Source organism: Penicillium taxi, assembly GCF_028828555.1.
Source record: "Penicillium taxi strain IBT 34144 chromosome Unknown utg000004l_segment0_segment0, whole genome shotgun sequence".
NCBI classification, from domain to species: domain Eukaryota; kingdom Fungi; phylum Ascomycota; class Eurotiomycetes; order Eurotiales; family Aspergillaceae; genus Penicillium; species Penicillium taxi.
The window spans coordinates 5,517,738-5,529,034 of NW_026643206.1; the positions used below are offsets into that span (position 1 = coordinate 5,517,738).

At 47.9% G+C, this 11,297-nt stretch overlaps 8 protein-coding genes across 8 annotated transcripts; 5 read left to right on the forward strand and 3 right to left on the reverse strand.

Annotated features, from left to right (window-relative positions):
- Nucleotides 1-417: 417 nt before the first annotated feature.
- N7495_006935 (uncharacterized protein) lies at nucleotides 418-1,148 on the forward strand (the record flags this gene model as incomplete). The annotated part of the gene is made up of 2 exons (XM_057209586.1): nucleotides 418-487; nucleotides 544-1,148. The coding sequence occupies 2 exons, from the start codon at nucleotides 418-420 to the stop codon at nucleotides 1,146-1,148; spliced, it is 675 nt and encodes a 224-aa protein (XP_057063360.1).
- A 123-nt stretch (nucleotides 1,149-1,271) lies between these two features.
- On the reverse strand, nucleotides 1,272-2,039 carry N7495_006936 (uncharacterized protein; the record flags this gene model as incomplete). The annotated part of the gene is made up of 1 exon (XM_057209587.1): nucleotides 1,272-2,039. One exon carries the CDS (start codon nucleotides 2,037-2,039, stop codon nucleotides 1,272-1,274), a length of 768 nt encoding a protein of 255 aa, XP_057063361.1.
- Nucleotides 2,040-2,878: 839 nt separating this feature from the next.
- On the forward strand, nucleotides 2,879-3,419 carry N7495_006937 (uncharacterized protein; the record flags this gene model as incomplete). The annotated part of the gene is made up of 2 exons (XM_057209588.1): nucleotides 2,879-3,034; nucleotides 3,162-3,419. 2 exons carry the CDS (start codon nucleotides 2,879-2,881, stop codon nucleotides 3,417-3,419), a joined length of 414 nt encoding a protein of 137 aa, XP_057063362.1.
- A 567-nt stretch (nucleotides 3,420-3,986) lies between these two features.
- Nucleotides 3,987-4,166, forward strand: N7495_006938 (uncharacterized protein; the record flags this gene model as incomplete). Its single annotated transcript, XM_057209589.1, has 1 exon — nucleotides 3,987-4,166. The coding sequence occupies one exon, from the start codon at nucleotides 3,987-3,989 to the stop codon at nucleotides 4,164-4,166; it is 180 nt and encodes a 59-aa protein (XP_057063363.1).
- Nucleotides 4,167-4,647: 481 nt separating this feature from the next.
- N7495_006939 (60S ribosomal protein uL5) lies at nucleotides 4,648-5,307 on the reverse strand (the record flags this gene model as incomplete). The annotated part of the gene is made up of 3 exons (XM_057209590.1): nucleotides 4,648-4,774; nucleotides 4,835-5,232; nucleotides 5,305-5,307. The coding sequence occupies 3 exons, from the start codon at nucleotides 5,305-5,307 to the stop codon at nucleotides 4,648-4,650; spliced, it is 528 nt and encodes a 175-aa protein (XP_057063364.1).
- A 326-nt stretch (nucleotides 5,308-5,633) lies between these two features.
- On the forward strand, nucleotides 5,634-6,693 carry N7495_006940 (small nuclear ribonucleoprotein-associated protein; the record flags this gene model as incomplete). Its single annotated transcript, XM_057209591.1, has 4 exons — nucleotides 5,634-5,672; nucleotides 5,797-5,868; nucleotides 5,934-6,326; nucleotides 6,505-6,693. 4 exons carry the CDS (start codon nucleotides 5,634-5,636, stop codon nucleotides 6,691-6,693), a joined length of 693 nt encoding a protein of 230 aa, XP_057063365.1.
- A 653-nt stretch (nucleotides 6,694-7,346) lies between these two features.
- N7495_006941 (pyruvate transporter MPC1) lies at nucleotides 7,347-8,121 on the forward strand (the record flags this gene model as incomplete). The annotated part of the gene is made up of 4 exons (XM_057209592.1): nucleotides 7,347-7,419; nucleotides 7,634-7,706; nucleotides 7,816-7,974; nucleotides 8,052-8,121. 4 exons carry the CDS (start codon nucleotides 7,347-7,349, stop codon nucleotides 8,119-8,121), a joined length of 375 nt encoding a protein of 124 aa, XP_057063366.1.
- Nucleotides 8,122-8,746: 625 nt separating this feature from the next.
- On the reverse strand, nucleotides 8,747-11,067 carry N7495_006942 (putative amino acid transporter; the record flags this gene model as incomplete). The annotated part of the gene is made up of 2 exons (XM_057209593.1): nucleotides 8,747-8,914; nucleotides 8,974-11,067. 2 exons carry the CDS (start codon nucleotides 11,065-11,067, stop codon nucleotides 8,747-8,749), a joined length of 2,262 nt encoding a protein of 753 aa, XP_057063367.1.
- Between the last annotated feature and the right edge of the window lie 230 nt (nucleotides 11,068-11,297).

Genomic DNA, 11,297 nt, shown 5'->3' on the forward strand with positions numbered 1-11,297 from the left:
ATGTATGTACGTACCGAGTAGATCCTAGAGGGTCTAGATCCTCAAAGACTCCCAGCAAGAACAGCCAAAAAAGTGGGCGATAACTGTATTCCCCACGACTAAAAGTGCTTCGTAGGTACTGTAGGTACTATTTCAGATCTAGATACATATGTCAATACGATGGATTTCACTAAGTATATCAACAGCTAAGTAGTTAAGTAGCATCTTCAACTTTTGTCAAGGGAAGAAACGGGGTTAGGCGAGCACCCGACAAGCAGCCATGTAGAGAGACAGCTGACCTATCATTTTCGTCATTTTTATCGTCTGCATCTCCTTTTCTTCTTTCCCTTGGCCTCTTTGCATTTTGAATTCTCCTCTTAGCCTCTTCTGTCTACTCCGTTACCTGTATTCTCCTTGTTAATCTGGTCAATATAAACCATGACCGAGGCAAAGACATACCTAAATGAAGAGGATTTCCGAAAAGGTACACTAGAAACCGTGGTACCCAGTCGGTACCTAAGTATGAGGAGCAAACTTGAACAAACGCTAAAGAATGTTCCACAGGCCTTAAAGCCCTAGACCGCGAAATGGGCGCCGACGCCTGGATAGTGACATTCGCACCAATCCGCATAATAGCAGCAGGCGGCTTCCTATCAGTGTCGTACCTCAAAAACCGCGACAGCACCGGTGACATAGACTACCTACTCGACCCAGAGGTATCGGACAACGACGACCTACAAAGCTCACTCCACCAAACAATCCGCACCGTAGCGCGCAAGATGGACTACAACCACAAGTGGATAAATGAAGACATGGCGATATTCGTGACCAAGCGCAGTCGCGAGACGCTATTCGAACAGGCGGCTAAGCAGGGCATTACGCTGTTTCGGGGGAATAATTTGGAGATTCTTGCTGCGCCGTTGGAGTGGGCGCTTGAGAGGAAGTTGAGGAGGATTCATGCTGCTGATCGCGGGAGGAAGACGGAGTGTGACGTTGTTGATGCGCTTGCGCTGTTGAGGGAGTTGAGGGTTAGGAATGCGGGCCCGTTGGATGAGGAAGAGGTGAGGAAAATGAATGTTAATGGGTTTGACGTTCTTCCTGGTTGTGAGACTATGCAGCGGGTTAGACGAGAGTATCGGTTCATGTATAATGAGGAAATTTTCAGTTAGGGCTTGGATTTTGTAAGGGTTGGGTTTGGGTTGGTTTTTGGATGGATTGGTGGAGTTAGCTATTAATATTATTGTATATTGTTTTTTTTTCTTTCTTTTCTTCAGTTTTGTTAGAAGATCTTCCTAGATGGTATAAAACCAGCCTGTGTTGGTGATAATATTCCGTCGAGCAAATATGCCACTCTGCCCCTGTTCCTCTAGTACGAGATTCCCATCTGCATCCAGAACATCACTCGGCACAGAGCGCTTCAACAGCTCTTTATTGATGGGCGCAACATCATCCACCCAGTCGGGCAAGTCCTCAGGAATAAATGGCGGCAAAGGATCATGATCATCGTCTCGAAAGACATGCCTCCCATTCCGTCTCAACCCAAGACTAAGCCTCCAATTAACGGCCTCGTACAATTCCTCCGCGATACACGCAACAACGGCATAGCGCAGCGGATCCTCGTCGTGCGGATCAGGAATATCACACAACGACCAATCAGGTCTATAGAAGAAATACTCGGTCTCATAGCCCATGAGCTCGTATCGATCAGCGAGATGCAGCTCGTAGAGCCGGTATATAGAGCGGAGAGGGGTGTCGCGCAAACACCAGATGGGAATAGCGCGCAGGTTGTGGATCTCGCCGAAGTGCGAGCGGATGATACCGGTCTTGTTCCTGCTGTCTTCAATCAGGGCGCGGAGAGAATACGGTCCGGGGATTGGGAAGAACCAGGATGGATATGGGATGAACATGAGTATTAGGGCGAGTAAGGGATGTTTTTGTTTTCGGAGTCGGAAGAGACTGCTGCGTAATTGGAGGGGTGACTCCCAGTAGCAAAGCCACCGTTTGAAGCGGTTCCATGGGGAAAGTTTCGGCCTGGGGCGGCGCGGGTTGGACGAGCGCATGTCCGGTGGAGAATGGCGTTGCTGAAGTGATTGTTGGAGCGAGGAGACTCCAACCGGGTTGTGTTTGACCTGTTTGCACCTGTTTTTATGTATATCGAGGACTGGTTTAAGACCATCTCTAGTCCATGGATATAATTGAATTTGAATATAAATCAGATAGACCATCACATTCTAAAATTAATAGTAATAGCTGAATAATATTAGGTGGCAGTATACTTTGCTACTCGAATAACGGCAGAATGTCAAATTCCGGGGAAGTGAGACATGGATGCCAAGCTTTTGTCTTTTCCCCGCATTTCAATACGTCAATGCAGATCTGGTATTGGACAGTACATTCATATTTAACTACTTACTGATCAGCTCAGTTCAGTGTATTGTATTGAAGTATTTGTAACAACATATACAAGTTGGAAATGGACCGTTTCTGCTTCTTATATAAATGATCTAGACCGATTCATTATCAGTGATTTGGAGACAGCAGATACCAAGAAGTCAAGCTATAACCCCAGCTTCCCTCTTCCTCGTCATAATCAACTATATAACACCAAGTCAAGTGTGTAAGAGTATGTACGATGTTCCTCATCAATCACACAATGTAATACTTAAACGGATCCAATCAAACCCAAGAGGTATCTACCCATGACGTCTTCGACTCAACATACCTCGTGACTTGAGAATGATAACCAGCTGCCCTTTCTATTCCTCTATTTAAATCTAATTATCTCATTGATTCTGTTTCTATTCCTTCTGTATTCAAAATTAAGATTGAATCTTAGTCCGGCCTCTAAATCGGACATATTTTACCAACAACAGACTTGCCACTATTTGAATACTCCAACATGGCTGACGATGCTGCTCGCCGCCATTGGCACGGAAACTCCGGTGATCGCCATGAACATCTCAATGTTTGGACGCAGGGTGGTGCAAAGGGTCCTACGCCCCGTGCTCCATGGGCACTGACCCCGGAGATGATTGCCTACGATACTGCTCGTCGGGTATGTTTCACACCAATCTATACCATACTGCACCTGCACTTCATCTTCCAGAACTATCTTAATGGGTTTCCGGGATATACGTCCAAACAATCACTGAAACGGACTAATTCTAACATGAACTTAACAGGCATCGGCCGCTTCAAACTCCTCTGTCAAGAGCGATGGAGCCGCTGACTCCCCCACAACTCCGTCCGTTAGTGAACGCCGCCGTTCCAGCGTTTCCGGTGGATCAGCTCTCTTCACAAACCTCCACACCCAGAAGCGGGAGTCTACTGATCCGGAATTTTCTGTTCGTCGTGCCAGCTGGAATGAGCAGCGTGGTCAGAGTGATTCGTTTTTGGGTAAGTTGTGGGATAATTATACTCGGGGAAGTCCTCGAAATTAATCGGTTTCAATCACTGAGTCTTAAAATGTTTTTTTTTTTAATCCTCGATTTTCACCTGGACAGGACCTCAGGATCCTTTGAAAATGAATATCACCTCTAGGGCAAATATCTTATTTAGTCGGGGGTGGAGGTGATTGTGACAATGGCCATGGATTGGATATCGATATATATTTTATGTACGGATCTCTGGAGTTGGATATGTATTTGTTTTCCCCCAAATTGAATTTTATTAGGATATTCCGAATTCTAACGCTTGTTGGAATTTTTCCAATCCAAAGCTCTAAATACTGTGCATAGGACTGAGTTCATCATACATAGCCTTGTTGGATTATCACATACCTGTGGTGCTGAATTGCTTCTGTTCTCGCTAGCAAGATAGATAGGCGTTTGACATTGGCATAGGGAGTAAACGACGCCTAGATAGAGGGCATATTCAAGATTTATAACCTTGGAAGGCCCGGATCTTTTAGTTAATCCAGGGAAATGTAAGTGGATTGGACACTCTCATTCAGACGCTTTCGTAGGTCTAGGCTTGCATGGATGTTCGTCATCCAATAAGTTAGCGACATGGATTATGACAAGCATATACACAAGGACAAGTTGAGCAATGGTAGACCGGGAGCTCGTTCTATTCTTAGAGAGCAAGTTGCCTCGAGCCTTCAGACCCTTGAGGTTCAAAAGGTCTTGCGGCACTACAGTCTACAGTACTACAAAACCTACTGCTACGAAGAACGGCACCAGGTGTAGACAGGGAGAGAAGAGAAAGATAGGCCAGGTGGTACTCATCCAAGACGAAAGTCATGGAGAGACCGACTCTTTGAAAAGATCATAGACCAATTCAACCGAGTCAAGCTTGACAACCAGACCGCAAATTGCGAATCTGGAAGCAGCCAGCATTTTCAACAATGGTTATGCGGAACAACAACACCTCATGTGCAGCCTTCATTGTGAAAAAAAAAAATTGCGAATTATGCAAAAGGTGGTAGATGAATTCATGTCTCTAACACGCCTATCCTGGTTGCCAAAGTTAAAAGTAAAAAAAGGGTTCAGAACACCATATCGGACGCAGGATCGGGAGCCCGGGAGGGTTATTTCAACGGGTCCGCCCTGGGTCTTTTTGTTTTCTTTTCGGAGGGGAAGAATTTTTTTTGGCTTCCTTTTGATGGATCGTAAATCACAAGATTCAACCATCCCATCCCGCTTCCTATCAATGCTCAATTAAAAGCATTTACCGGACAATACCGTCGAAGCGGTTCTTGAACCACTTAACGGTCTCGTTCTGGTTGATCTTGTGGTTGGAGCCGATGGAAGACTTGCAGCGGCGACGCTTAGCAACACGCTCACCGGGGCGGGTCCTAGAAAAAAATCATTATCAATAAAATTCCTTCCTTTTCCGCCGAAATAAGAATACTCACATGCAGCAGTAGAAGTCCATGCCGTAGATACCAATACCGGGGTCATACTTGATACCGAGATCGATGTGCTCGGAGATACCGAAACCGAAGTTTCCGGTCTCGGAGAAGTTGCGCTTGCGGAGCTCGTACTCCTTGACCTTGAGGCCACGCTCGAGGATCTCCTCGGCCTTGGGGCCACGGACGGTAACGTGGACAGCGATCTTCTCGTTACGGCGGATACCGAAAGTACGGACGGTGTAACGGGCTTTGCTGTAGACAGGGGTCTGACCAGACAGCTGCTCGAGCACCTTGGCGGCACGGGTCAGTCTGTCACCAGACTCGCCGACGGAGATGTTCAGCACGAGCTTCTGGATGCGCAGCTCGCGCATGGGGTTTGCGCTCTTATCCTGTGCTTCCGACTACATTGTATGTTAGAGACTGTTGTATTATAACGACTGAATAAACATGGTGATGGTATTTCGGGGACCTACCATGGCGTCTGTATTTTGGCGTTGAAGTGGTGGTCGACGAGATGGAGAGAATCTGTGAAAAGCACAAAAGCGGTTTGTGTGGGTTGACGGTCACGGGATCGTGGGTCACGAGTGGAAGCGAGCCCTGAGGCGGTCAATGCCGGCAAAACTCTGGGCTCCATATCTATCACATGACTAACTGACTCAGCATATCAAGTGGGACTTCCAACCTGAAAGGTTCCAAGAAATACAGCTTAGCTTTCCCAATCAGCTCTTCACGTCTTCTGTGACCCCCTGCTTCATTTTATTCTTAAGTCTCTCAAGTCGCATCCGTGCGCGCCCTCATACATATGTCGAAGAAGGTTCACCCCAAAGATCAGGGCAAGATGGTAAATCTTTCTGTTGTAACTCACTCAATGGCGGTCGCTAACATCTCTCATCTAGGCCAACCTCGTGAGACCAACCAATACATCGTCATTTACCCAATTGTCTACTGACTCGCCTTTCTCCTAGATCGAATACCGCATGCGCGTGACTCTCAAGGATGGTCGCCAGCTTAGCGGCCAGATGCTGGCTTTTGATAAGGTTTGATTACTCCACCATGCCATACACATTTTCCAAGACTGATCTTTCTTGGTTGTTTTTTATAGCACATGAACCTCGTCCTTGACGATACTGAGGAGTTCCGCATCACTCGCAAGCATGGCAAGGCCGGCCCCGGTGGCGAAACCACCACCATTGAAAACGAGCAAAAGCGTGTTCTGGGCCTCATCATTTTGCGCGGAGCCCAGGTTGTTTCTTGTTCCATGGAAGGTCCTCCTCCCGATGACCCCGCCAAGCGACTCGGTAACTCCGCTCCTACCATCAGCGCCGGTCCCGGTATCAGCAAGCCCGCCGGTCGTGGCGTACCCATTGGCCTTGGTGGTCCTGCCGCAGGTGTTGGTGGCCCATCGCCTTACGGATTCCCCCCGGTGGCCCAGGCCGTTTCCCAGGTGGTTTCCCTGGCGGCCCCCCTGGAGGATTCCCTGCTCGTGGAGGTCCTCGTAAGCAACTATCCTAATTCCAATCACATATCTAGAGAACTGACTTTTATCCTTTCTTCGCAGTTCCTTTCACTCCGGTCCCTGGTGCTGGTAACCCCCGTACGTTTTCACTTCTCCGTTCCCACTTCTCCACACTGTTTTCTCTACTGACATCGTTATATTATAGCTGGATTCCAAGCCCCAACCCCACCAATGGGTTTCCAGGGCCCACCCGGACAGGGACAGGGACGAGGATACCCTCCTCCTGGCTTTGGAAGATGATTGGATAGGAGAGGTTTACGAAAAAGGATCCAAGCTCCCCACGTCAGCGATTTTTTTAACAAGTGGGATAAGCGACTTGAGATGGATTGAGACTACGAGACAATGAGCTGAGGCCCTCCTCAGGAAAGTAGCAAAACTAATGCTAGATCAGCCCTCAACTTACGGGCAAGGTGTTGTGGCGCATGTGATACCGTCTTACCATCAGCCATTACCTAAAAAATAACCTATTTGCTTCATGTGTTCACTAGATTTGTCAGAATTATTCTGGCTAGTCCTTATGACCCATATCATCGTAAAGCTACGCGGTACAATACAGCCTGGGTGTCAGATCCCCATCTCTCATCATCTTCACATGTTGATACCTAGGTACAGTTGATGTAGATATCCCCTGTCTTACCAACTATAGCACGTGAGTTATATATAGTAGGCCGGGCTTAGTTTCAGGAATCCGGGGAATTGAGGCGTCTGGAATAAGCCATTGACAAAAAATCAGCCCATCCCCATGCACTAACAGATGACTAGCTCATATGGGTAAAAGGCCGAAGGAGCCACTTAGATGCAGCTGGGACTTATTGCAATGGATGTTGACCAATTGCACGTCATCAAAGCGCCGAGTTAGTGGGCACGTGACATATCGGTCCCCGATCGTTAAGGAAGTCCGTAGCCGGGGATGCCAGAACCCCAGCTTCAACCACTCAACCTCTCCACTCAACACTTATCTCCCCTCAACTCTCTCCGTCTTATCCAGCAAAAGTCATCATGGCCGCTGCTATTAAGGCAATCAATGCTAAGATACGCTCCAATAAGGCTGCCGACTATATCTGTTCTACTCGTACGTACTACCACTTTCCTACCCCGGCTTTCCCGCCGACACCTTCACCGAGATCCCCTCCCAAAATGTGTCAAAAGTGTCAAAAGTTCCAACAAAAATAATGAGTCAAGAATGGCAAGGAAAGGAGTTTCGAGAAAGTCGAAATGGAGTTTCCATCAAATATTCAAGATTGGAGGAAAAAATTACCTAGATTGCTAACAATACTTCTTCGCAGACTTCTGGGGCCCCGTCTCCAACTTCGGTATTCCCATCGCGGCAGTGATTGATATTGGCAAGGACCCTGAACTGTGCGCTTGACCTTCCCCTTACAACATAAAGCATACCCCCCACGCCTTTCCCTTTCAAGTCCTTTCGCAACTATGTCTCCCTTTGTCGCGACTAATTCTGCTCTCGCAGTATCTCTGGTGGAATGACCGGCGCTCTCATCGTCTACGCTGCTACCTTCATGCGCTACTCCCTCGCTGTCACACCCAAGAACTACCTTCTCTTCGCCTGCCACTTGACCAACTTCGGCGCCCAAACTACCCAGGGATACCGATATCTGCAATACTGGAAGTACGTTATCTCCGGACTACAGTGCCCCGTGGTTTCAATTTTATAAAATATTTGATCCGAAACTAACGTCTTCTTAGCTGGGGAGGTCGAGAAGCTAAGCTTGCTGAACAGGCGGCTAAGAGTGGTGCGCAGGCTGCTGCGGCTTAAAAAAACCCCTTGACTTTTCAAGATTGTCAAGGGGCTGTGCTTTTCATCGGCTTTGAGTTTGCATGTTTGTGTTGTTTCACTGCACTTCATTTCTATACGTCCATTCCTTTTATGTTTCTTGTAACAGGGCGACCTGGACTGACCAGGAAATATGGAGAGATAAAGAAATAGAAGTGTATAGAAAGTATACCTAGGTAGTGTCGGAAGGATGAATGGAACGAAGAAGCGGAGATTGGGACATCTCTTGACTGGATCGAGCATGTCCGATTGTTTCGGATGCTTGAGTCAGTCACTGTACATAGTAGGCTTATTGAATCGAAAGGCTTAAAACATGATTCTGTGCGCTTTAATTTCACTGAATCTCGGTAAGTTGGAATTGAATTGTATGTTTACTTTCATACCCAATACAGAACAAGTAACTATGTATACAACAACCTCGACCGATTAAATCCCGCCATATATAGGCCATTTGTCCAGTAAATCAAATACACCGATTCTCCGCTCATGCGAGGATGACAGAAAGTTTGTAATGCAACATCAGATATAGTGGAGCTACAAAGATAAAAACAAAAGCCAAGTCACAGCATGTATCTTATCGCATAGAGGACATGATATAGATGAACAATTACTGAGGGTCGCAGTATCCGGGAGATACAACAACCTGGCCTCCTATCCAATTTTTGATGGTCAGAGAGGTGGTGTAGATACACCCAATAACGCCGAAGATAGCAAGGGTTATGTCGGCAATGACTTGGCGCCTAGAGCGCGCACATGCGCGAAGATGTAGAAGAGGCTAGAAGAATTAGAAGTTAGTTTGAGTTTCATCTGCAGGCTTGCGCTCAAACGACCTACTGGGTACACATAGATCAACGGCACACATGCAAAGCTTCCAACAAGCGAAACGAACTTGTCGAGATCATCAGCGCCGCACACAGCGATAATAGCACAGACGAATACCAAGAAGAAGCGGAAGGCATTCTTCTTCCACTTGATATACGGGTTGTACTTTCCGCTGCGGGTGAATAACTCGTTCTCCATAATACGGATGGCGGGGAAGAGTTGGAGTGGTGTGCTGAGCAAGATGGCAAGTGAGTAGAGCAGTTGAACCACGTTGACAAGCTTGTCATCCTGGGGAAGGTTGAGGAGAATAACGGTTTTGGTGGCCGATCCATAAGCGGCGTAGCTCAGGGCACCCGCAGAAAGGAAGATCAAGGTGATGACGACCATAACACCGGCTAGGATACCAGGGAATCGTTGGGGCTGCTTCATCGATTCCTGGATGGGGATGATAAGACCAATTCCCTCATAGGTGAAGATGGCAGTGCCGATGAACATGGACCAGGTTGCCGGGTTAAAGGCTTCAATATCCGAGATGCCACCATTACTGATCAGAGTGCGGGCGTCGTAGTAGTAGATGTACAAAAGACCCATCAAGATAAACGCATCAGCAATAAGTGCAGTGAACCCAAGTTTGCTGATGTCGCGAATCAGGGAGAGGGGCAAGAAGATGATTACTTGCAACAGTACCATGACCTTGATGTCTATAAATGTCACACACTTGCTCACAGCTAAGACGAAAGCCTGCAGATTCTGTGAGACGAAGACGATGTATGCACCGACGAATCCCAATTGGCTCAGCACGATAGAGCCAAGGATGATACGCCGCATGTGTTTTCCGTAAAGAATACCTCCAATATCACCAAAAGAGCCCTCGATCTTCATGCGGGTGTTAACCAACAGGATGAAGGCGTAGTAGCTCAGAATGGAGACTGCCAGAAGGACCAAGCTGCTGAAGAGCATGCCTCCGTTCAAAAAGGCCCGAGGTAGAAATAGAATTCCAGTACCTACAAAGGACTTGAGCAACAAGAGAACTGCACCTGTAGCAGTGGTTGTTCCTGGAGGTGCTCGTTTCTTGTGCTTCCGTTTTTTATGGCCAGCTGAGTCTCCTTGAAGTAAAGCGGCAGCTTCCCCGATCTCTCTGCCTTCGTCTTGATCGTCCCAGGTATCAGATGAGAAATACTCATCAGGGCCCAAGACCTCGTCGTCTTCCTCCAGCTCTTCTCCAGCAAAGTGACCGTAAAGAGTCAAGAATTCCAAAAAGCTTGTAGTTGGGAGCTGGGGCTGGGGTTGGGCTTGTGATCCTGAACTAGATCCGTTGGAAGGCCCACGGTGAGGGCTGGCAGCAGATCTCCGTAGATAATCTCTGCGGAAGCCTCCTGGAACTTGTATAGTGTGTATGTCTTCGGTCTCAACTTCGGGGGTGGGTCGACTGACACTGAAACTTTTGCTGCGAGTGAATCTGCCCGCAGCCTCAGCTTCTGCATCCTCTGCCCATCGGTAGACCTGGCGAGTGATATCACCGCCCTGCAGCTGTAGACTTGAGAAATGCTCGTCACCGCCGAGGCTGGTTCCGAGCTCCGAGCCTGCATCTCGCAGCTCAGAACCATTTTGTGGGCGCACAAGATGCCTTTTTACCACCTCTGGGTCTTCATATGGAGCAGCAGTGTCTATACCACTCTTGTTGTCGAAGGAGCCGTACTGTGAGGCGATCGGTCGGTTATCGAGGAAAGAGTGGGGCGTTGGTGACCCAGCAAGCCGTGCGGGGGTGCCAAACCTCGGAGGTGAGCGACTAAGGCTGTGTTGTAGCTGCGAAGCAATCATAGACTGCCCTGGACCGGGCAACGAAGATGGGTTATCAACAGCTTTAAAGTCGTGTTCTTCTGAGGCGGTCGGATGAGTGATCTGAGATGTGATCGGACGACTAGCAGTGCCACCAGGTCGGGAAGAGTATGAAGTTCCGAAAGATGGCGAGGGCACTGGTGAAGCGAGTCGAGCGATCGAAGCCTGTCGATTCCCTTGATCAGGAGCGGGAGATGACGATCGAACAGACGATGAGATTGGCACTGCCTGGGACGGAGTCAGCGATGAGCCCTCTCCGTTATCCATAATGTTTGGATTAAACGGAGTACTCCCGTTAGTTTTCAGGATCTAGGATGTGTCAAATGAATGAGCATGTAAAAATATCCAAAATTGATATTCCCCTGGAGGCTTATGCTGTAAACTTGCAGCGGAGCTTAGAGGGCGAAGGATGGCTTGGCGATCGGGGTTGCCAAGATTAGTTTCATTTGCACTGTTTGTTTCCACGTCATCCATTCACCGCGCAATGTTATCTATCT